Raw genomic sequence first — 25,932 nt, forward strand, 5'->3', positions numbered from 1 at the left:
TCCCTGCACACAGGGAGGAAGCTAACATGACATCTCAGTGCCTGTCAAACCCCTGCACACAGGGAGGAAGCTAACATGGGCATCTCAGTGCCTGTCAAATCCCTGCACACAGGGAGGAAGCTAGCATGGCATCTCAGTGCCTGTCAAATCCCTGCACACAGGGAGGAAGCTAACATGACATCTCAGTGCCTGTCAAATCCCTGCACACAGGGAGGAAGCTAGCATGGCATCTCAGTGCCTGTCAAATCCCTGCACACAGGGAGGAAGCTATCATGACATCTCAGTGCCTGTCAAATCCCTGCACACAGGGAGGAAGCTAGCATGGCATCTCAGTGCCTGTCAAATACCTGCACACAGGGAGGAAGCTAGCATGGCATCTCAGTGCCTGTCAAACCCCTGCACACAGGGAGGAAACTAACATGACATCTCAGTACCTGTCAAATACCTGCACACAGGGAGGAAGCTAGCATTGCATCTCAGTGCCTGTCAAACCCCTGCACACGGGGAGGAAGCTAACATGGGCATCTCAGTGCCTGTCAAACCCCTGCACACAGGGAGGAAGCTAACATGGCATCTCAGTGCCTGTCAAACCCCTGCACACGGGGAGGAAGCTAGCATGACATCTCAGTGCCTGTCAAACCCCTGCACACAGGGAGGAAACTAACATGACATCTCAGTACCTGTCAAATACCTGCACACAGGGAGGAAGCTAGCATTGCATCTCAGTGCCTGTCAAACCCCTGCACACGGGGAGGAAGCTAGCATGACATCTCAGTGCCTGTCAAATCCCTGCACACAGGGAGGAAGCTAGCATGGCATCTCAGTGCCTGTCAAATCCCTGCACACAGGGAGGAAGCTATCATGACATCTCAGTGCCTGTCAAATCCCTGCACACAGGGAGGAAGCTAACATAGCATCTCAGTGCCTGTCAAATCCCTGCACACAGGGAGGAAGCTATCATGACATCTCAGTGCCTGTCAAATCCCTGCACACAGGGAGGAAGCTAGCATGGCATCTCAGTGCCTGTCAAATACCTGCACACAGGGAGGAAGCTAGCATGGCATCTCAGTGCCTGTCAAACCCCTGCACACAGGGAGGAAACTAACATGACATCTCAGTACCTGTCAAATACCTGCACACAGGGAGGAAGCTAGCATTGCATCTCAGTGCCTGTCAAACCCCTGCACACGGGGAGGAAGCTAGCATGACATCTCAGTGCCTGTCAAATCCCTGCACACAGGGAGGAAGCTAGCATGGCATCTCAGTGCCTGTCAAACCCCTGCACACAGGGAGGAAGCTAGCATGACATCTCATCTGTCAAGTTAAACTTCCAGAGGAAATATGTGATTAGATAGAGATCAAGCAGCATAGAAAATGCCAAGAGGAATGATTAACTCATGACAAATACAATTCTGAACGTATTATATAGCTAATAGCATATACCCAGTCTGTGTGAAGCAAATGTTAATCAAAGTTTGGAGAAACTTGAGTAAATATAGAATCACAATGCAAAATTGTCACACAGCAGTCTCTAAAACTAAAGGTCAAGTAGATAGCAATTTTATATGAGTGGAAAAGATTTAGCTACATAATTAATGAGGTTGATGCAATGGTAATTAAGGCTAAACAAGTGAAGAGATCTCAATGGCTTCCCACAGAGGAAAGCCTAGACCCACGTGGCATCAACAGTAAATCCTACCAAATGTTTAAATCTTTATTGTGTCCTCCCCAAACCAGAAGAGGGATGTGATGGCTATTCTTAGTTGCCAACTTAACTACACTGGAATTAACTAAAACCAAAATGGCTGAATGCCTGTGAGAGTTTTTTTCTTAACTGAATCATTTGAAGTGGGCAGATCTACTTCTAATCAGGATCTTTGTGGTATGAAAACATACCTTTAACCTAGATCTTTGGAGGTGAGAAGGCGGCCCACCTCTAATCTGCGCTACACCTTCTGCTGGGAGCCTACACAAAGGAAATGGAAGATGGAAGCTCTCTCTCTTTGCTTGCTTCCCACCCTCAAAACAAGGTTCATTCCATCACTGGCATTAGAGTCTACTTCCTCAGGATTCTGGTGCGTACTGAAGACCAGCTGTGACATCCGGTTTCCAGTACTGAATAACTACTGGACTCCTGGGCCTTCTGTACATAGGCAGCCATTGTTGGATTAGCTGGATCACAGCCTATAAATTATCTAATAAATCCCGTGTGTGTGTGTGTGTGTGTGTGTGTGTGTGTAGAAAGACAGACAGATAAACAGATAAAGCCATTCTATAAATTCTGTTATTATTAAAAAAAATCCCAAAGAATATACAGGAACACTTCCTAACTTGCTCTATGATACCAGTATTGCCCCAATATCACACCAAACAAATGCAACCCAAATATGTTACAGGCTATGTGTAAAATTCCTCAGTAAAATATTAAAAAATCACAGCCAGAAACACAGATGTGCTGGCTAGTTTTATGTCAACATGACACAAGCTGAAGTCATCTGAGAGGAGGAAGCTTCAGTTGAGAAAATACCTCCAGAAGACAGGGCTGTAGGCAAGCCTGTAGGGCATTTTCTTAATTAGTGATTGATTTGGGAGGGCCCAGTTGTGGGTGGTGCCATCCCTGGGCTAGTGGTCCTGGGTTCTCTAAGAAACTAGGCTGAGTAAGGCATAATGGGCAAGTAAGCAGCACCCCTCCATGGCCTCTGCATCAGCTCCTGCTTCCAGGTTCCAGCCCTGTTTGAATTTCTGTCCTGACTTCCTTTAGTAAAGGACTATGATATGTAAGTGTAAGCCAAATAAACCCTTTCCTCCCAAACTTGCTTTTGGTCATGGTGTTTCATTATAGCTGTAGGGCAATGGAGAAAGGGCTATATACTAGACCTAGAAATAGAAGTTTGGTTCAAAATTCAAACACCAACCAATGCAGTACAAGAGGTACAGAAAAGTCATCTGGTAAAAGTCCACAGCCTTCATGATGAGAACAGTCTCTAGACTAGAAAAACTACCAATCTGCCCTCCCCCATCAACCCCACCACCACCTTCAACTTTCCAAAAGCTATCTGAAAGATGCCCAGGCAACTTGCATTTGTCTGTGAAAAACTCCACAGGTGACTTGCCAACAAAAGAGCCTGATGTCCAGGACAAGTCAGGGGCAGCCACCATTGCTTCTCCTGTTCAACCTAGCATAGGATGCTCCAGGCCAGGCAACAGGTGAGGGGAGGAGATAAAAGTCAGCCAGTCTGAAAAGGAAATGTGGATACCTCAATTCATAGAGGATTATCTATAGACAGCCCTAGAGAATCCACAGAAAAACTGCATTACAAATTCAGCAAAGATTTGCAGTGCAAGATGCATGTAGAAAATGTTATGATGTCTATCTTCTGGCTTTTCACCCAGATGAGTTTACCAACATGAACAAACGTGCACGGGAGAATAGGGGAGGGGATTTCAGTGACTTCACACATCACAGCAGATTTAAGCACCCCTGTTTCCCTCAAGACACATCCACATTCAGATAGCAGCTAGACGGAGCGCTTTGTATGCAGTAGACGTTATTCACCTGCTATTTTTTCCCCTCAGGAAAGAGGTGGAAAGAACGGTTTTGAAGTGGCTAAGATAAAGAATACCAGGCTATCAGAAGTCTTTCCTCTGGCTCTGAGGCTTGTGATTATGGATGAGTGTTTACCTTGCCTGGTCCTGCATCTTCTTATCTGTAACAAGAGGGAAACATAGGAAATGCTAGCCAGGCTGCCTACCACCTCTAATGCTCTCCCTTGGACTTAACTCTGTGCTAGGCTTCTCCTGACAAACGTTCCCTTCTCCCAGCCACCTGGGAAAGGCGAAGGCCAGAGTGGGCAGATGCTGAGTGGTCGTGAGAAGAAAGAGAAACAGGAGCACGAAACCACGTCACTCGCACGAGTTGCTCTTGAGGAATATTAGTTTAAGATGTGTTCCATCCTTTTATGCTGTGGAACATTTGTTTAATGATGCAAAGATGTGATGCATTCTTTAATGTTGCATTTGTTTAACTCTACGAAGCTGTGTTACTTTGCCAGCCGTAAAACACCTGATTGGTCTAATAAACAGGTGAACGGCCAATAGCTGGGCAGGAGAGGGATAGACGGGCTGGCAAGCAGAAAGAATAAATAGGAAGAGAAATCTGGGAGGAGAAATCAAGGAGTGAGAGAAGAAGGAGAACCCCAGGGGTCAGCCACCAAGCTACACAGCAAGCCACAGAATAAGGAGTAAAGAAAGATATACATAAATAGAGAAAGATAAAAGCCCAGAGGCAAAAGATAGATGGCATAATTTAAGAAATAAGCCAAGCTAAGGCCAGACATTTATAAGAAAGAATAAGACTTGTATAATTTATCTGGGAGCAGGGTGACAGGCCCCCCCAAAAGAGCCAAAAAGCTAAAGACAAAAACAAACAAACAAATAAACTACTAGTTGCTGCTTCAGCCAGTGAGGGACTTGGGTGAAAAACAGGGTTATAATTAGAGTAGGAACCTGGCTGCTCCCCACTCCACCCCCCTCCACCCCCAGCACAGCTGGACCTGCCCATGGCACACACAGGATCGTGGCTGTGCTGGACTTGCACTGGCTCTTCTTCCAAAAACTTTCCTCCTTGCTCTGGTGAAAGAAAGTCCGTTGGTACAAAGATCCACTTCCCCTGGGCTCTGCTCTGCCCCGCTAGCCCTTAGACACCCGAGTGTTGATAACCTACAGACGAAGTAAGTCGTAAGCTGAGCCTGGTCACATTGCTCTTGTGATATAGTTTTATTTTTAACTTTGAAACACATGAACTATGTCAGTTGACGTTTTCTCCCTTTCACTGGCCTTTGCAGCAGAGCTCGGGACTTCTGCAGCAGCAGAGGCAACAGCAGCCACCTCCTGGTTCACCATCTAAGAGCACGTTAGCTGCAGATGCTGAGCCGGCTTGGACCACTTCGGTAAGATTTTCAAACGTGGGCAGGAGCGCCCCAGATCATTCCTTGTGCCCTGGAGACACGGGTTGTTAAACAAACTTCGGTATGTGTGGGTGATGGGGGAAAAGCTGGTACTAGAAATCCTCAGCCCTGTGTAAACTGTTTTGAATTTAAAATCCTACAGCAGCTTGCGGTGTCAGCAGCCCTCTGCCAGCTTAGGCCGGCTCTTCTGTAACCAACCAGACAGTTCAGTGTTTTCTTAGTTACAGAGCAGCGAGAGGGGAGGGCAGAGTGTGGTAAGGAAAGAAGTGGAGACCCAGAGTTAGTTCAAATGCTGCAACATTTTCTCCGACCATCTTTGCTGCTCTAACTGCAAGTCATCGCCACCAGGCTTAAATTCCATCGACTGTGGCGCACGGCGCGCTAACGGACCGCAGCTGTATTCCACTGCTCTCGCTTCTCATACTCTGCCTGCCAGCTGAAACCCGGTGGTTTTGCCTAACAAAGCTGCGACTTCTCTTCTGCACACTCTTTTTTTTTTTTTAATTTTCTTTTTAATCCAAAACGCAGCCATGAAAGGGACAGTGTTCTGTAAGCTGAGAACCCTACACAGATTTGTGTGCCTGAACTCACAGCGGCGACTGGCTTGAATGTGCACTCGGAAGAGCAGAAGCGAGGTGATGAGAACCATCTAGGCTCTTAAAAGCTAGGAAGGCAGATAAATCACTCCTAGCTCCTGAAATAACTATACCGTTGTGTGTGAGAAAAACGTTGGCAGCAGCAAGGGGGCCCTGTTTATTTTCTTCTATTTCTTCAGTTCAGAGTTCAACTGAGGACAACCTGGGAAGTGGCCTGAGCAGAAAGGGATCTGGGGTGCTTGGGTTCAAGCCGCCAATGCTGAGTCAAAGGAGATCGAAAGTGACTACTCGGATGCCCTAACTTCTGGCTCCATCTTGTCACCGTCTGTAACCTCCACTGTACCCCGAAGTCTGTAGAGCAGTCTATGTTAGGATCATACCTATTTGCTTAGGACAACCAGTCTCACTGTGGCCTTGTTTAAATGCATTTAGTTTGGTCAGGGTTCCTTTCCCATGGCACTGAGGCAGGAGTGTATGTTGGGCTGCCGTCCTCATGAGACTTGGGTGTGATAGCTTTGAAGTTTTCAAGGGAAGAACCTACCGGTTTTTCTCCCCCCCCCCCCCCCAGCAGTTAAGTATCGACTATGAGAATTAAACGCTAATAAGTAAAATACTTTAGAGTGACTTCTAGAGATAAAGGCTGTCAATTGCAAAACTGACGGGATCTGGGGAAACTCATTATATTTTAGTGTGTGGTGAAGTTGTTGGAAATACAGTCTAGAGGACTGTGGGCCATATGTGGGATTTATCCATAGATACCTAGGTGAGTTAAAACTTCAAGGGACAGAGAGATGAATTGAATGGTTAACTTTACACATTTTCTTTCTCTTGAGTGAAATATCTCCACGGCAGGGAATTGGGTGAACAAGGGATCGCTATGTGACTGGTAGGCAAGTGGTTAGGAGTTAAGGAATATGTTGGATCTTTGCCTTTTATCCTTCCCACTTTCACTGAGGTTCGTGGTCAGAAATCAATTGTCATTTTGAGTGCTGGCCACAGGAGGACCCAGAAGAGCCACAGCATGTAGGATGGCCTACTTGCCTAAAAATACCTTCCTGAAATCAAACCTCTTTGTCACTAACTTTAAAACCATAGCAAAACGTGTGAAAATTAGTGTTAATCCCATTCTGGCTTGCTTGATATAAATGCAGCTGCTATATGTGACCTTATTGTGACTCTGTGGTCCCCGTCTCCTCCAATCCCACTTTGCCCTTGGGATCATCTAAGCTCTTGGCACACCATGGAGACTCGGGTGCTGGCTGTGTGCTGCTGGGGTTTCTACAGACTTAATGGCATATCTGAGTGTAGTGAGAGCAGAACGTGTGACTAAAAGCACAGTGTGTCGGAGCACAGGCAAGACATGATCCACCTCAGAGCCTCAGGTTCTCCTCTGAAAACTGAAGAGGGAAACCTTGGACCATCAGCATTGCCTGGAGCTTCATGGGAAAATTCCAGGCTTCCCTCCAGCCCACTGAACCACAGTCTGTTAAAAGACTGATCTGGAGAACGGTATATGCCCTGAAGTCAGATGAGCCCTGGGGGTTCCTGGTTTTCTGCCTGGTATGGAAGTGTCTGGTTATACAGCTGCAGGGGTTCCAAAGAACAAGGCCTGGTAAAAATTCTGGCAGTGCTCAGCCTGTGTGTTCCAAGTCAGGCCCACTCACTCAGGGCAGGTTTCATTTACCAATAAGAGGTTGAAAAGCTGTCTTCGCCTGCCCCTCTCCTCTTTAATAAAAGAACTTAAAGTGACAAATATCCACCATCACTATAGTTTTCCCCTAAATTTGCTTCAATTTCAATTCAGGGCTTTTTTAGAATGCCACTTACTTTTAGGTTCTTTCTGGTGTGCTACAATTCAGTCCTATTCCATAAACATCAGTTAAGGAGGCCACACAGCCGTCACTTTACTAGACCAGCATAATCACTAACTACATCCTAAAGACAGAGCTACTGAAGTACATATGCTACTACTACACCCTAAGGGTTATCATGCCATGCTGGTCATTATTGTGGTTCATCAGCACCATAGTATTCCATAGTGTAATGTACCACATTATCATTCTCCAGTTGTCAGCTCAAGGACATCTAGGTTGTTCCCATTTCTCAGCTTTTGTGACTGGAGTAGCAATGAACATGGGTGAGCAAGTGTTTGTGGAGTAAGATGTCAGTTCCTTGGCCATTCACTAAGAAGTATAGCTGGGTCGTATGGTAGATTTATACGATTTTGGAAGATTCTCCACACTGATTTTCAGAGTGGCTGCAATCCCACCAGCAGCAGACGAGGGTTCTCCTTTCCCTCCGTCTTCCCCAGCATCTGTGTTAGTTATTCTGTTGGTCTTTGGTGTCCTGACTGGGATCGGATGAAATCTCAGAGTTGTTTGATTTGCATTCCCGTAACTGTTAAGAGGAGCGGGTTTTTTCTTAATGAATAGGTCAATATGGATAAGCTCTAAAGGCTGTAAACTTCAGCTGAGGAAAGAGAGAGAGGGTCCTTGAATTAACTCTGTGACTTCTAAGTACCTGATCTTCTTTCTGATGACAATGACCCTACACACAACACATCAAAGGCATGAGTGTACTATCTGCAGTCCTTCAATACTTAAGGAATGTTTTGTGGTGACCTATGAGGGAGAGGATGTGAATTTCTATTCTTTAAAAAGCTAAGTAAGATTAAGTGGGGTTTAAGGATTATTAAGTGGGGTTTAAGGATTATTAAGCCACCCTCGGTCTATAAAACATTGGAGCAAGGAGGTCCTGCAAACTGAATGAGTAGCCAAGAGCTACAGAGATGATGCAATGAGCAAAAAATAACCTTCTCATTCATGATGGATTAAAAAGGTGACCCAGGCATGAGAGTGGCCAAAAGAAATATCAAACGAGGATCAGGTCTGGAACCCTAGAGAATGAAGAAGGGAAGGGGGTGTGATTTTATGTTTTAAGACACTTCTCCATTTTGTCTCGGGTTACCTCCTCGAGTTCTGTGGGGTGCTGAGATCCACTTGTTGGATAAATAGAGTAACCTTGGGAATATCAGATAAGCACCTAGGTATCTAGGGGAGCACTAATTGGTTTGTCTGGCACTAGAGCTGTCACCTAAGCTTCTCTGCAGAGGTGACATATTCACTGAAGTACAAACACCAGGAAGGGGCTCATGATACAAGTGGGGATGAGGGGAGCATGGTCCTGGTAGAAAGAACAAAGGTGGTCCCTTGCTAGAATCAGTGACAAGCCAAAACAAAAGGTGCAAGATCAAAGGTGAGGAGAAAGGGTCAGAGACAGTTCATGCAGGGGCTTGTGAGCCACAGAGATAGCTTGGCACTTTCTGCCTTGTCTTGGAATGACTGAAGGCATTAAGCAGAGGAGTGATGGCATTGTGATATAGGTTGTTAAAGTCATTATTTCTGCCGGGAACTCTGGATTATGGGATGCAAGAAAGAGAAGTGACCCCGATTACATAGCCATGGTGTTAGAGCAGGTAAGGATCACAGACTTTGGCAGTGGTGCTAGACACAGAGGTGAACAGAGTGCCCGCCGCCTTCCTAGGTCTTTCATGAAAACCCTTCACCTAGCAGGCCAGCCTGGGCAACATTGCAAGACTATCCCAAGAAGGAAAATATAAGCCTTTCTGCTTATTTCCACAAACTCAGCAGTGGCTCCCTTGTGTTTTAAGCACTGTATTAAACTACCTATAATTCAATGCTTATCAACTTGAACTTCCAAAAAATTAGTGAGAATAAGTAGGTCTGATTCAGTAGATTTGGGTTTGAAACTCAAAAAAGACTTCTAATGAGTTCACAGACAATGCTGCTGCTGCTTCTGCTGCGGGGACCTCTCCTTAAAAGCCTTAAGAGCCCCTGCTCTACTTCCCTTGCCTTGGCTTAGCAACTTTGTCCCTTTCTAAGGGATCTATAGAATGCCACCACCAGCATCTGGTTAAACTACTGTCCCTGACCCCACCAGCCAGGTTCTATCTATCTATTTATCTATCTATCATCTATCTATGTCTATATATCTATATCTATCTACCTATCTACTTATCATCAATCTATACTCTTTATCTATCTACCAATCATCTATGTCTATATCTGTCTATATCTATCTATATCTGCCTATTATCTATCTATTATCTATGTCTATCTATATCTACCTATCATCTATCTATATCATCTAACAATCATCTATCTATCATCTGTCTATATATCATCTATCTATATCTATCATCTATCATATATCTATCTATCAACTATCTCAGATAGGGTCTCTCGTTTTAGCTTTTATTGTCCTAGAACTCCCTCCATATATAGACCAGGCTGATCTCAAACTCACAGAGATCCACCTGCTCTGCCTCCTGAATGCTGGGATTAAAGGAGTGCTCCACCATGCTCAGCTCCTGCAAAGTTCTAAATGCTCCATTTCTTTATAGAGCTACTCATCCTTTAACACACACCTGCTGCCCTCAACCTCACTCAGATCATATCCGATGGAGTCAATAAAATTGAGTGTGTATGTATTGTTGGGCTAGTAAAGTCTAAATCATGTTAGTTATTACCTCTTTTGGAGAGGGGAAATTTAAATTTCATATGTGATGAAGGCACATTGCACACATTTTGACTAAATTTAGTTTGTTAGAAGGTCGACTAGAGAGTTTAAGGGTGAACACAAGAGCATAGAAAGGGAAGGGGTCAGGGCCACCTGGAAGTCACTGTCTCGGGTGTATCTTTTTATCATCACTTCCATAGTGAAGAGTTTCTATTATATATATAATTGATACAGCAGGTGTTTCACCTCAAGTATCAGAACCAATATTGTAGTGTAGCATTTTAAAGCTGAAAGTTTCTCTTTCACATCTGTGTTCTCTGAAACATGACACCAGCAGACATAGATCATTCTCTTGTTTGTTCTGCTCAAAGGGGATACAATGTAAGATCTGATTGAAAGGCCTACAAAAATATCTCCAGGGAGACAGAGGCGGTTCCTAATAAGGATCATCTAGCTCCTTTCTACTCTGGAAGGATTACACATGTAAACACTGTACTTGACACAAGCTAGAGTCATCAGAGAGGAGGGAGCCTCAATTCAGAAAATGCTATAAGCTCCAGCTGTAGGGCACTTTCTTTCCTTTCTTTTTTTTTCCCTTTGTTTTTTTTTTTCTTTTTTTGTTTTTCGAGACAGGGTTTCTATGTGCAACAGTCCTGGATGTCCTGGAACTCACTTTGTAGACCAGGCTAGCCTCAAACTTAGGAATCCACCTGCCTCTGCCCCCCAAGTGCTGGCATTAAAGCCGTGCATCACCACCACCGGCTGTTGGACATTTTCTTAATTAATAACGGGGAGGACCCAGCCCATTCTGGGTGGTGTCACCCTGGCTTGGTGGTCCTGGATTCTGTAAGAAAGCAGGCTAAGCAAGCCATGCGTGATGAGCAAGTCAGTAAGCAGCACTCCTCCGTGGCCTCTGCTTCAGCTCCTGCCTCCAGGTTTCTGCCCTGTTTGAGCTCCTGTTCTGACTTCCTTCAATGATAGACAGTGATGTGGAAGTACTGGCCAAATGACCCTTTCCTCCCCAACTTGCTTTTGGTCACATAGTGTTTCATCACAGCAATAGAAACCCTAACTCAGACACTTCGCTTGTCTTCAGCCGAGGTAAATCAGACAAACTCCAAACAGAAGCATCTAGGCTCTGAGCCCTGAATCAGAGGATGGGATGAGAGCAGCCTTCTTACATCACAAGGAAACCGATGCTGTATCTAATTTCATTCATTTGGGGCCAAACTCCCTGTCTGAACTCAAGGTAATCAATTCACTGTACAAATCTGCCTGCCCCTCGGGGGTTTCCTGGGATGTGTGACTTTCAGTACTAAACCAGGAGAATCCCAGGCAATAATTTAGACTCTCAAGAGTTCTGGCTTGGCCTTTGTCCCAATGAAAAGAATCTCCCCCAAGTGTGTAATGAAAGGTTGAGGTGTGACGTAGGTGGGCTATCTCAGTCTTTTTCCTTTCTTTTATGGCCAAGCTTCTCCAAGGTGGCCTTTGCTCAACAGTACTCTTATCTCAAGGCCACTCAGCTGGTGACACTCTAGGGTTTGGAATGAGGCCTTTAAATAGTGGCATTTAAAAAGGAAGGGGAACATCTTTGTTGGCAGGTGTGCTGTTTTCTCTTACAGATATTTTCAAAGAACTTCACAGGACTAGAGAAAGACAAAGTATATTCCCACCTTCGCTGTTGGCTCCTCAGAACTCTAAAACACTTAAGGGGAAGGGTTGAGCTTAGAGCCCATCACAATGCCTGTAGTGGAGGGCATCCTTAATGGGGAGCATAGTTCTTATGCTGGGCTCCAGTAAACTAGCCAAACTCTTTGCTTCTCTTCCCAGAATTCAAGCTTGGCATTGTGACTAACGACATTGCTAACAAGTACTAAGTATTCCTGGTGTTAGTGGTTTTATTCACCTGCCCTCCCACCCTTTGGGATCGACATTTTTTTCTATAGATGCAGGGTGTTCCACACTCTATCCTTACTGACCAGCTGCTATTCGGAACAGGAAAGAGATGGTGCCGTTCCTCCTGAGAGGCCACAGTCCTGTCACCATCGAAGTATATGCTGCTCCCCTTTCATCAAATACCAGTTTCAAATGGGAGAGGGTCCCACAGCTGAAATGCCATGAGAACTGTTTGGGAATTGCTCATAAGCACATGTAGTCATGGCTGCCACCATTTTTTGTTTGTTTTGTTTTGGTTTTTTTTTTTTTGCAGTAGTATAGGTGGCATTACTACATTTCTTTAATATCTAGGACAACATAACCCTGATTTGCTGAACATTTGGTCTCTCCTCTATCTGCCCTTCTTCCTAATGTCCCCAAAGTGGTCACATGTGGCTGGTATTAATACTTGATGTCTCATATCTATTCAGTGTTCTCATTTCCCACTTAGAGCTTTCTCTCTCACTCGGGAACTTCCAACATCGTCATCTCTGCCTCCAAGTTCCTCTTCTCGCTGCAAGATTGCCATCACCTTGAACAACTTACATCAAACTTGTTGGACTCATCTTGCCTCCTCAAGTAGTTTCTTTCTAGACTTATATTTTTCTCACAACATGTGGCCAATATCCCTTTCTCTTGGATTAAAATCTTGACATTAACTCATTTCCACATCTCCAGTCAGAAATAAACTAGAGTCTCCTTTGCAATGCCTTTCCTCTGATTCATCTTCCTGTTTCCACGGTCTTCAGCCTCACTGTGCAACTACGGCACATTCTCTACAATAGTTTCTAAGTCTAGATCCTCTTACTCCATCGCACTTAGCTCCCAAACCACAAATAAAATGCTGCTTTATTGTGTACCAAATAGTTCAATTCCTTAGTCTAGTATTTAAGAATTTCCACATGAAGTCTGCCATGGACTTTTCCCTCTAGAAATGATCCCAAATATGGCAGGAATCAATGACCAGTTAGGTAGACAATTGCATACAAAAGGTGTGCTCTTTGCACAGTCTCTCTTCTAGCTCAGTCTATCATAGTTCATTTTGGTTACTATGACAAAACACCAGGGGCTAGGTAACTTATAAAACAACAGCAATTTATTTCTCACTAGGAAGTCCAAGATCAAGATTATGGCAGATTTGCTGTATTTTGAAGGCCTGCATGCTGGTTCACAGCTATCTTGTTTTTCTGTGCTGATAGGACAGAAGTCTTGAGGGTCCTTTCTCTTAGGCCCCTTTTACGAGGGCACTGATTTCATTTATGAAGACCCAATCACTCTCTCAAGACTCAATCACTTCCCAACGACTCCACCTCCAGATGTGATCACAATGGTGATTAGATCACAACAGTAAAAGCTTTGGTGGACATAACATTCAGGCCATAATGAAATCCAACCCTCTCAGCCCTCTGACCCCGCCCGGCTTCTCTCTGGCTCTCATGCCTTTGGTTTTCTACTACTGGGCCCTGAACCCATTGATGTTCTGAGCCTTAGCTTCTTACCTGTTCCCTGGCTCGGGGTGACAGGAGAATAGAGCACTCTCGGATGATCCCCCTTCTGGATTACCAGTGTGCCTGGTAGAGTCTAGAACAAAGGTGCAGGGGTAATCAGATGGAAGTGTGTTGTCTTAGTTTGGTTTCTACTGCTGTGATTAACAGCAGGGCCAAAAGCAGCTTATGCAGGAAAGTGTTTATTTAAATTTGTAGTTGATAGCCTATCTATCGTAAGGAGAAATCAGGGCAGCAACTCAAGACAGGAAACTGGAGGCAGGAACTGAAGCAGAGACTATGGAGAAATGTTGCTTACTAGTTTGCTCCTCATGGCTTGTTCAGCCTTCTTTTTTTACAGAGCCCAGGACCATCTATCCAGGGGTGGCCCTACGCATAGTGAGCTGCCCCCCGCCACATCAATCATCAATCAAGAAAATGCCCTATAGAATTCCTATAGGCAATCTATAGCGTCATTTTCTCAGTTGAGGATCCTCTTTCCAGATAACTCTAGCTTGTAACAAATTGACAAAACGACACTCGGGAGGCAGAGGCAGGCGGATCTCTGTGAGTTCGAGACCAGCCTGGTCTACAAGAGCTAGTTCCAGGACAAGCTCCAAAACCACAGAGAAACCCTGTCTCGAAAAAAAAAAACCAAAAAAAAAAAAACAAAAACAAATTGACAAAACGAAACAAAAAAAAAAATCCTGAAAGAACACCAGGACATGTGTTGAGGGTATAATTCCAGTATTGATCCCACACACAGCCACAGGGGCAGTCAGATTCTACAGTAGCACAACATAACTTTCCGTGAACATGGAAATGTCCTATTCTGTGTCATCCAACAGAGTAACTACTTGCAGATGTGGCTACTGAACACTAAAACACAATCGGCACAAAGGAGGAATTAGTTCATTTTATTTCATTTTGATCAAATTGAAACAGTCACATGTGGCTGACTACCAAATAGAACAATGCAGATTTACAGGTCCACGAGGGTCACAGCTGATTCTTATTAAAGTGTCTGAGACTCTGAAATCAGTTTGTGTGACTCATGGGCATTACTGACTTATAAGGTACAATCAACAAATATTTATTGGATGGGTAGACAGATAAACAAAAGCAAAAAGGAAAGTCAGAGTAAAAATTCCTTGAAAATGTAGGGGATTAATGAAGGCTAAAGATAAAAAAAGACTTCCCCAAGTTCAATACATTGGTACTGAAAGGAATTCTGTTTCAAGTTAGGTGCAGTGGTGTATACTTTAATCCTGGCACTGGAGAGGTAAAGACTTTTGATCTTTGTGAGTTGAAAGCCAGCCTGATCTACATAGATAGTTTCAGGACAGCCAGGGCTACATAGGGAGATCCTGAAACCCTGTAGTGTGTGTGTGTGTGTGTGTGTGTGTGTGTGTGTGTGTCTATGATGTAAGATGGTTGTTTTTAGATTTTTTTTTTTGGATGAGATAATGGTACCATAAATTCCAGAGGCAAAGGTCCATGCTGAAGAGCTTAGGGATGAAGTATCATTAGCATCTCATTATCATGTGGGGTAACTCTAGCCATTCAAGGAGGAGACACAAAAAATGTCAAGATTCTAGCAACTGTTACAGTGGCGTGGGACTGCACAGGACAGAAACTTCCATCTACACCCTCCATAGACAGGAAACTCCGTGGGGCAGCAGAGGAGATTGGGGCTGGATGGAAGATAGAAGGCAGACAGTAAAGAAGGGTTTCAAGAAACAGAAGTCACAGGTTCCATGGTTGGAACCCCTCAGAGGACGTGTGGGTCAGTGGAGAGACCGTGGGCTAGCATGGCCTGACTTGGAAACCTGACTCCATACTTAGAAGATGAGTGACCTTGGGTAAGTTAGCTTCTAAGTTTCCATTTTCTTAACTGTAAAATTGGACAGCTCCTCCAAGGCGGTGAGCAGAATTTAATGAAGACCATGTGAAGTCTCTTTGACCCTTGATCATATAAATAATTACAACACATTCCTTACTAATCATTCATATTTTCATATTTCCTCTACAGCTAAGAAGCCAGACGTTGGGAAGCCATGGTAAGTATCAGGATCTTGTTGGAGCTTCACTGTTGGCAGGTCCAGGTCCAACTCTATTTATCCTGGAGCCCTAGTCAATGGTTATAGATGTGGCTGTGTGAGTTAATGATATTTGTTATTGAAAAGTGGACACTGATTAAGGGGAAAGATGAGAAAGATTTGTGAGCAAAGATTTGGTTAAAAAATGAAAGTGAATTGCTCAACACATAGAAATAATGAGCAATGAGATAGGAATATTAGTTACTCTGATGTGGTCATTAGCCATTGTAATATATGTACATAGACTGAATTATTATGAAATGTCAATGAAATTTAAAAAAATAATAAAATATAAAAAAGCCAACAAGAATCTAATTGGCTAACAGTTCCTTCATTCAGGAAGTATTACAGAATACCTTAAGTAGCTTATGTCAAGTGCTAGATGCCAGAGAGGAAAATGTGAACAAAACCAGACTTGGTCTTGGCCTCTGGAATAGTTGGCTGAATGAGTAACCTCATATTCAGGAGTGTTACATGCACCACGGTTATGAAGAAAGCTCACAAAGAGTAAATATTATTTTGGTGTTGAATTAAGTTATATGCAAAATATAATCTCAATATATTGTAGATCAAAATGGAAAATAAAAATAAAATAAATAAAGACTCTCAAAGCTACATAAATCTATATCTCCATGACCCTTAGGTAGAAATTTTTAAGTAATACCTTTATCAATTCTTAAAGCATTTCATACAACATATCTTCATCATGTTTAGTGTTCCCCATCTCTTCCTACATCTACCCTCTCCCCTTTTCATATCATCTTTTCCTTGTCTTTAAAAAGGGTTATCACAGAAAAAAGTAATAAGTATAATGAGAAATATAGGTAAATTGGAATCCAGCCTTGTGTCTAAAAAGCAGTGTTCAAAATCATATTGGCAATTGTGCTGGCTAAGACTCTCAACTTGACATAAGCTAGAGCTATCTAAAAAGAGGGAACTTCAATTGAGAAAATGCCCTCATAAGATCCAGCTGTAGGGCATCTTTTAACTAGCGATTGATATGGGAGAGCCCAGGGCATTGTGGTGAGACCACCCCTTCTCTGGTGGTGCTGGATTCTATAAGAAAGACCAAGCAATCCATAGGGAGAGGCAAGCCAGTTAGCAGCACTCTTCCATGACCCCTGCATCAGCTCTTGCCTCCAGGTTCCAGCCCTGCTTGAGTTCATGTCCTGACTTCCTTCAGTGATGAACTACAATGTAGACATGTAAGCCAAATAAACGCTTTCCTCCCCAACTTGCTTTTAGTCATGTTGCATTGTACAATAGTAACCCTAAGACAATAGTATTATGAATGTGTTACAAATCACCCCTAATACATGGTTTGGAAATAACAGTTGTCAAATGTAATCTGTCACGACCCAATCTTTGGGATCTGTTTTGAACATACTTACCACTTACACAGCATAAACTACTGCAAAGACTGTTCTGGACTGCTGTGTTTCCGATTGCCTCTGCATTAAGAGGTTGCCACAGAAGTCTTAAAGAGACATGAGATAAGTGCGTCAAAAGCCATTGCAGGGGTGTATTCTGTTCCCCCTTCCTGCAGTCACCTGTCTCCTCTGCCTTTGTCCCCACTGTGTCCAGGGCTGGGCGCGCAGGCCTGCACCTGAGCAGCACAGACATTGTGAAGGATGCATCAACCGCCACTGCCATGTTCCGGTGGAACCCAGCATCTCCTGCCCGGTGGTAAGCTGCCACCTACTCTGTGGCGCCACCTTCCACATGTGCAAAGAGGCAGAGCATGCACTTCTCTGCCCTCTAGAGCAGGTTCCGTGCCTCAACTCGGAGTATGGCTGCCCACTCTCCATGGCGCGCCACAAGCTGGCGAAGCACCTGCAAGTGTGCCCAGCCAGCGTGGTCTGCTGCTCCATGGAATGGAACCGCTGGCCCAATGTGGACTCAGAAACCGTCCTTCATGAGAACATCATGAAGGAGATCCCCAGCGAGGAATGTTTGGACACTGCCCTGGCCCTCCAGGATCAGAACGTTCTCTTCAGGTCCTTGAAAATGGTAGAGCTTTTCCCAGAAACCAGAGATGCCACCGAGGAGGAGCCAGCCACGAATGGTGACACCAGTTGGGAGGAGACCGGAGGTGCGGTGGGGGGCGTGGATGCCAGGCCAGTACCACACTGTTGTCTGCCAGCAACCAACGGGCAAATGATGGAACTCAGTCAGGAGGAACGAGATGCACTGGCGAAAACCAAAGAAGGGATGGACCTGGCCAAGTTTGGCAAATGGGAAAGTATGTTCAGCAAGGAGCATGCCGCCTCGGTTTTAACGGGTTCCTCTGGGAAGAGCACAGATGAGGGTGGGAACGTGACTGGGAGAGAGCAGTGCTCCTGTGATGGTAGCACGGGTGCTGCAGAGGCATCTTCAGGAGGAAGAGAACCACAGGAAAGCCCGCAGCCCCAGGATCTTCCCGCTGCCTTGGAGATGACAGGGCTTGCCCCATGGCAGGATGGTGTTTTGGAAAGACTAAAAACGGCCGTAGATGCAAAAGACTATAACATGTATCTGGTGCACAACGGACGGATGCTCATCCACTTCGGGCAGATGCCAGCTTGTACGCCCAAGGAGAGAGACTTTGTTTACGGCAATCTCGAGGCTCAAGAGGTGAAAACGGTTTACACCTTCAAAATCCCTGTGAGCTACTGTGGGAAGCGAGCTCGCCTGGGAGATGCCATGTTGAGGTGCAGACCAAGTGAACACAAAGCCGTGGACACGTCCGATTTGGGTTTCTGTGTTGGAGACCTGCCCAAATCCGATCTCATCAAGACCACCCTCCAGTGTGCTATGGAAAGAGAACTCAAAGGCCACATCATCTCGGAATCCAGGAGCATCGATGGGCTCTTTATGGACCTCGCCACTCAAACATACAACTTTGAGCCAGAACAGTTTTCCTCAGAGACAGTGTTGGCTGATGTTCTGAGCACTGCCCAAGCCACAGGCCTGCACGTGGAGCTCCACAGTGAGTGCGTGACCCGGAGACACAATAAAAGCAGCTCGGCCTTCACGTTCACCTGCAACAAATTCTTCCGGAGGGATGAATTTCCCCTGCACTTCAAGAACGTACACACAGACATTCAGTCGTGTCTCAATGGCTGGTTCCAGCATCGATGCCCTCTTGCCTACTTGGGATGTACCTTTGTCCAAAATCACTTCCGCCCCCCTGGACAAAAAGCCAAAGTGATCTATAGCCAGGAACTGAAGACTTTTGCCATCAAGCCAGAGGTTGCTCCGGAGCTGAGTGAGGGATGGAAGAGCGACCAGCTCTCGGGCCATGGTAGGAAAAGCCGGAATTCTCTAACCAGTCTGCCCCTGGAAGTTTTGCAATACATTGCTGGGTTTCTGGACAGTGTCAGCCTGGCCCAGCTTTCCCAGGTGTCGGTGCTGATGAGAAACATCTGTGCCACTTTGTTGCAAGAGAGAGGGATGGTGCTCTTGCAATGGAAGAAGAAGAGGTATTCTCATGGAGGCTCCTCCTGGAAAGTTCACAGTCAGGCAAGTAAACATTTGTTTTTCTTTTTCATTCATTCATTCATTTTTTCATTCATCCAATAAATATTTATTAGGAGCTCTCTTGGGGACAAGCACTATACCAGGCACTGAGACAGCTGCGAAAATAAGAATCACTCAAAAAGTTCAGTCCAGTAGGAAAGCGGACATAAACATGTGTTCTGCAGTGTAGTGCCAATGCCACGTCTGCTTATATACAAGCAATGTCTCTCATTGGCTCGCCCATTCTATACTGGCTCTCTCCAGTCTCCATCCTTCTCAATCCAGGTCTATTCCAGAGACGTATCTCTGCAGCTTGCCTCTGCTGCCTCCCCTGCCCCCCTGCTTCTAGTTAGGCTGGACCAGTGTGAATGTTTCAGGAGAAGGGAGGAGGGGGAAGTACTGACAGAATCACTCTCTTTAGCATGCCCTCCCCTCCCCTTCAGGACACCATGAAATAGCTGTGTCCCTCCTCTGAAGGTGGCTACACCAGGTGACTTGATCCACACAGCTGTTTGTTCTGAGTGTAGTGACCAGTTTCCCTCTTTCCATGAAACTTTAGGCTACTAGCTTTGGATATTGCCCCCAAATTTGCAAACCATGCCTCCCCAACCCACCCAATTCGAGTGTACCACTTGCTCCCAGCTTAGACTCTGATTGGTGTAGTAGACAAACAAATTCCCCCCAGTCTCATGCCAACAGACTTTTAAAAATAAATTTTATTTTGAAGTTGTACGTGGGTTTAGTCCACCCACTTCCCATGGTCGAATTGCTTATTTAATATAAAACACCGCAGTCTATGAATCAAAGACTCTTTTCCTTCTGAAAAGCTATGTTCCTTTTCTCAGTTGCGTCATCTTCGCTGACTTACAACTTCTCCAGAAGTTAGACTCCTAATTCATCATATTCAAAGTGTCTGTGATATCTTTTATTATAACAACTGTATATGAACCATGAATGTCTATCTATTGAGTTCACTAACACCACTGCTCTGTTCTTCCCTAATACATGGATGTTCTCAAGTGTATGGAGGAATTAGAGTTTTTGCATCTATTTTTATTGATTATGTCCAAAGTATTATGTATTTACTCCCTTAATTTTTTTCTTAAACAGTATTTCTGAAAAAATAATTTTAAGGCCCCTTTATGTATCTGTGCCCACATCCATGAAACCACGTTGGTGATAAACATTCATGAGAACAATACACTACTCTAGGAGTGCATCTGAGACCAGTAAACATATCTTTCTCTATAAAATCAGGTGTCAATTGTAGCATGACTAATAAAAACCCAGAGACAGGCATTGGGGTTCAACCTGAAGGTCAGAAAAACAAAATTGCTAGCTACTGGCTCTTACCTCTACCTTAGTCTGAAATGGTGATCCTGCCTCCAGGAATCCTCAGAATGAGACAGAGCTGTCTTCTTCCATTTTCTATTCCTCTCTAGTGCTGGGATTAAAGATGTCCACCACTACCACCCAGTTTCTATGGCAAACTAATGTGGCTACTGGGATTAAATATGTGTATCACCATTGCCTGGTCTACAGTGCTGACCAGGGTGACTGTTTTACTCTCTGATCTTTAGGCAAGCTTTATTTATTAAAATACCAATGAAATATCACTACAGTCAATAATTAAATTTATATACTAAAAGAAAATATCATTTTGAGGGGCTCAATTTTGCCCCAAATTCAAATATGTCTGGTCACTTTTTTAAAAAATCAAAAGGCTTCAGGTAAGACTTACCCTGGCAGCTCAAAATGATCTTTTTTCTTAACCCCACTTCTGGAATATCGGCTATATTCTTAGGCAGTTCTTCCTCAGTGTTCCTGGTAGCTGCTGGGGGCTCCTGGGACCCAGCTTCCTCTTAGTGCAAGTACAGATGGAAGGGAGAATCTGCTCTTGGTGCCTCACTCAAAAGTCCCAGAGCAGAGCCTGTTGAGTGCTAAGCATCACCATCTGTGTGCAGACCCGCTTCTCATTGCTCGTAGGGGTACTGGGGAAGGTGCGTATCAATTGTAGGTTGGTATCAGGCATGATGATTAACTGAAAGGCTGGCTGAGAAGATGATTAATTAGCAAGGCATTGGGCATTAGATGCAGGAACAGGAAATAACGAATGTCCAAGCAGACACTGAGCACCGTGGAAGCTGGACACAGAACGGGGCCAGCTACCCCGCACACTGCGCAGAACCACTCAGCCTCCAGTGCTCATTACACATATTCACCTTTGAGCTTTCTCTTTCCTGGCAGACCTGGCAGTTCAGCAGCCTCTTCTCCAAAATCAAGAGCTGGGAGTTTAACGAAGTCACCTCCATGTCTGAACACCTGAAAACCTGTCCTTTCAATGTCGTGGAACACAGGACTGAACCAATCCGTTTGACCAGCATGTGTCAGTCCCAAGAGCAGACCCAGGAGAGCTTGGTGTCCATGTTTAGGGCCCGACCACGGGGTAGACACACCTAAATGTTTGAATGCCATTGCTCCTGGCTTCTCAGGGTAACGGAAAGTGGGACACTACGGTGTGAGGACATCCCTCTGAGGCCCACGTATCTGCTTCACTGGATCGTGAGAATGTGTGAGATCCTTCAGGCCGTAGCGACTGCACTAGGACACTAGCTTTCTGAGCTATGGCTTGTATGATGGTGCCTTATCTTAGCTCTTTCCTCTTTTCATTTCCTAAAACAGGTCAGTCTGAGAGAAAATAAGTAATTTAAGGCCATTTGAAAAATGAACCCATCCTTGGTTGACTAGAGGGTCAGGAAATTCTGCAACCATCATAGTCTAGTGATTCTACATTGTGCTATCTAGTTTACAAACCACCTTCAAGTTCTTGGAGCAGGCAATATGGCAACAGGGTCGGAGGTATAATGACCTCAGGGTATCTCAGGTGGCGGGAACCCAACTGGAAGGTTCTAGAGTGTGGTCTTTCTTGAGAGTTAGGGGCCATTTAGTAACTCTACTGCATCAAAGCCCAGATGGTTCCAACACAACCCAACAGGATGGACTGCACTGGGTGAGCACAGCTGTTTCATGGAAACCACAGGCCAAAGCAAAACAGTCAGTTGTATAGTGTCTTGTGTAAGAAAGAAAGTCCTTAAAATGAAGGAAAGGCCAAAGGTCTCCGAGAACAAAGTCACTCCTGGTTGTCAGCCACTGTCCTAAAGGATGCTATACCAGCAATGCTAAGTCAGGACGTGCTCCCCTTTTAGTGGGACAAATTAGATCTCACGTAGCTACTCAATGGCTATAATTCAATGTGACTCTTACTTGTTTACAAAATAAGTTTTAAAGACGTGGTGATGCTAAATTGAGAACCACATGGGGCTGATCTACTCAAGATGACTTTGTGTCCTCTGGCCACAATGAAAGAATATAGTCTCCCTCCCTGGCCTATTTAAGGAAACTGGAAACCTGGAACCAGAAAAGTAATTTATCTTAGGTTAAGTTCCTATTCCCTTAATAGGTGCCATTTTCCAGCAATCCTAGAAGTTCTCAAGCTAATGGAAAACAAGGCAAAGAGAGGCCAGAAATCACAGGGAACCGGCCAGACAGCACAGGGAACCACCAGCCAAGAATGCAAATAATGGAGACTTGCCAACCTGTGAGCTTGTTGTCTGAGCATCTGTCTGTCTGACCATGGTTCGAATCAGTGCAGATGAAGAAGCTGTGCAAATGAAGGAGCTGGTGCAGAGGAAGGAGCTGGTGCAGAGGAAGAAGCTGGTGCAGAGGAAGGAGCTGGTGCAGAGGAAGAAGCTGGTGCAGAGGAAGGAGCTGGTGCAGAGGAAGAAGCTGGTGCAAATGAAGAAGCTGGTGCAGAGGAAGAAGCTGGTGCAGAGGAAGAAGCTAGTGTGGATGATGGAGCTGGTGCAGATGAAGGAGCTGGTGCAGAGGAAGAAGCTGGTGCGGATGAAGAAGCTGGTGCAGAGGAAGGAGCTGGTGCAGAGGAAGAAGCTGGTGCGGATGAAGAAGCTGGTGCAGAGGAAGAAGCTGGTGCGGATGATGGAGCTGGTGCGGATGAAGGAGCTGGTGCAGAGGAAGGAGCTGGTGCAGAGGAAGAAGCTGGTGCGGATGATGGAGCTGGTGTGGATGATGGAGCTGGTGCAGATGAAGGAGCTGGTGCAGAGGAAGAAGCTGGTGTGGATGATGGAGCTGGTGCCTCTGCAAGGGGTCAGTCAGGCAGCAGCAGAGCAAGCCCAGACTGAAAGTGTGCTCACTGTTCACTATGTTCCTCTCATCCCATTGTTAGCACGATGCTAGGACTCCTAATCTTTATAGTTGGGTTTGGATTTCACCACCTTTTTGCGAGTCATCATTTTCTAAAACTGTATCTAGAGTGTTTTCTGATACTTTGTTCAGTGAAGACGAGTAGCTGAAAACAGCTAAACAAAAAGTAGGCAAAAAGAAAGCAAGGTCTTCAGGCATCAGTTCTGGCTTCTTCCCACGCAGCGGAATGGAGTTCTCAGAGAAGGAGAATTACAGAGCTTGGAAACAAACCCAGAACTCTAGGTCTATGAACTAGGAGCTGCAGAGAGACAGAGAGGCCACAGGACTCTGACCTGACAACATGCACTGCAGGAGGCAACCTGGCCAAGGAGAGCAGTCAGGGCCCCCACCCCGATTGGGGTGTGGATGGGTCAGCCACACGTTCCCCCCACCAATTCCTGTCTCAGAGCAGTACAAAGATGACATCATCAGACATTTTATAAGGGAATTCATTGTTTATGTTAAAGGAAACCAAGATACCCCAGGCATTCCGTGATCCCTAGAGACACGCTCACTTGGTAAGAAGAGGGAAGACATAGCAAAAAGGACCTTTTCAGAGGCACCAGGCTGGATGAATGGACATGAGCGGTGGGTTCCCTGTGGTGGAAGCAAGGCAGCTCCATGTGGCTTTGGTTTAAGCAGCAGCTGAGGAGGAAAAGGGATGTATCACAAGCATAGAGCCTAGGCAGGAAGACATCCCTGAGCAGAGTCCTTGATGAACATCACCCTCGGGAAAGACAACTGAGAGGTGGAAAGTAGCAGAATGTGTGTGTGTGGGGGGGGGGGATAGATAGAGCCACAAATGACTTGTTCCCTGAGCAGCATAGGGACTTGAGAAGGAAACTTGTCTAAGAAGAGAAGGTCAAATGGGAAGCAAGATGAGAATTAGAGGGAGATTTAAAGCAACAGCAACAACACTGCACAGTCTAATGTATGCGTGATGCCAAATCAACTTGAAATGGAGAACACAGTTTTATGGTCACTTCTATACACCAGCAACCCCACGGTCTCTCTCTTGGGAAATAAAAGCTGCTTTGTACTCTGAAAGGGGTTGTGGGAATTTAACTGTATGAAGATGAGTTACGCTTGTTTATACTGTCAAATATTTCTTTAACTGTGTAAAGATGTGTTCCATTTGTTTATGCTGCCTTTGTTTAACTATGTAAAGATATGTTGCTGTTTTACCTTGCCTGCCTAAGGCACCTGACTGGTCTAATAAAGAGCTGAATGGCCAATAGCTAGGCAGAGAAAGGATAGGTGGGGCTGGCAGGCAGAATAACGAGGAGGAGAAATCTAGGCTTGAGGGAAGAGAAGAGAAAAAAGAAGAAAATAAAGAGAAAGAAAGGGACACCCCCAAGGCAAGAAGCCAGGCAGTTCACCAGCCAGACACAGAGATGGCAGGATGCTCAAGGAGTCACTTTTTGATGATCGTGGCTGCCTGGGTGTCCTCATCTCTTTTCCTATCCATTCTAACTCTGGACCGCACAGACTGTCTCCGTCTACCCTTTCCTGGACATGGGCTCCAACGGTCCTGGTATCAGGGAGTCTGGACCTTCCCCCAGTCACTCTTCAGCTCGCTTGATTTTGTTCAACTCACTCTCCTTTGGTGTTAGTCTTTTCTTTCTTTCCTATTTTCAATTCTCTAATTTGAATCTGTGCTTTTGCCTCAAGAACTCACCATGTTCCAGGGGGTGGGGGAGATGGCTCAGCTAGTGAAGTGCTTGCCTACCAAGCATGAGGACCTGAGTTTAATCTCCAGAACCCATGTAAAATGCCACATGGTGGTGGCCATTTGCTGATAATCTTAGAGCTAAGGAGGCAGAGACAAGAGGATCCCTGGGGCTCCCTGGCCAGCAGAATCTAGCCTAATTGGTGAGCCCCAAATCAAAGAGAAATCTTTCTTTAAAAGATGTGGGTTACATTCCTGAGGACTAACAGCCAACGTTGCCCGCTAGCCAACACACACCTGTATACACTCAAACCCACAAGTGCACCTGCACATATTTACACACTTACACACATGCACGCACGCATGCACGCACGTACACACAATCACCATGAGCTGGAAAAGCCTGGTTGTTTTCCCAGCTGGGAAGCTAACTTCATACAACTGCTAAAGCCTTAATCTGGATGTCCCCTGACCCTGCTACTCCACATTGCTGCCATTGGGTATGCTGGTTTTTCTCAGCTTGACAGACTTTAGACATACCTGAGAAGTAATGTTAATTGAGAAAATGTCTCCATAGGATTCCTCCATAGGCAAGTCTGTAGGACTTATTTTCTTAGTGGTTGATGTGGGCAGGTGCCCCGCCCACTGTGGGCGGCACCATTTCTGGGTGTGTAAGAAAGCAGCCTGGGCAAGCCATAGGGATCAAGCTAGTAAGCAGCATTTCTCACTGGTTTCTCCTTCAGTTCTTACCACTAGGTTCTTGCTCTGAGGCCCTGTCCTGACTTCCCTCAGTGATGGAGTGTGATTTGAGAATTGTAGACTGAAATAAACCCTCTCCTTCCCAAGTTGCTTTTGGTCATGTATTTTTATCACAACAGCAGAAAC

At 45.2% G+C, this 25,932-nt stretch overlaps 1 protein-coding gene across 2 annotated transcripts; it reads left to right on the forward strand.

Annotated features, from left to right (window-relative positions):
- Nucleotides 1-4,825: 4,825 nt before the first annotated feature.
- Nucleotides 4,826-21,578, forward strand: Fbxo40 (F-box protein 40). Of its 2 annotated transcripts, none has more exons than XM_041672828.1 (4): nucleotides 4,826-4,949; nucleotides 15,554-15,581; nucleotides 17,205-19,121; nucleotides 21,366-21,578. In XM_041672828.1, the coding sequence occupies exons 2-4, from the start codon at nucleotides 15,579-15,581 to the stop codon at nucleotides 21,576-21,578; spliced, it is 2,133 nt and encodes a 710-aa protein (XP_041528762.1). In that variant the 5' UTR covers nucleotides 4,826-4,949; nucleotides 15,554-15,578. The 2 variants fall into 2 exon arrangements, with proteins under 2 accessions (XP_041528762.1, XP_041528761.1); XM_041672827.1 differs by having other exon boundaries at nucleotides 4,919-5,028.
- Nucleotides 21,579-25,932: the final 4,354 nt, after the last annotated feature.

The sequence above is a fragment of the Microtus oregoni genome, unplaced genomic scaffold (genome assembly GCF_018167655.1).
Source record: "Microtus oregoni isolate MIOR12 unplaced genomic scaffold, Mior012 000023F_ref0000262, whole genome shotgun sequence".
In the NCBI taxonomy this organism is placed as follows: domain Eukaryota; kingdom Metazoa; phylum Chordata; class Mammalia; order Rodentia; family Cricetidae; genus Microtus; species Microtus oregoni.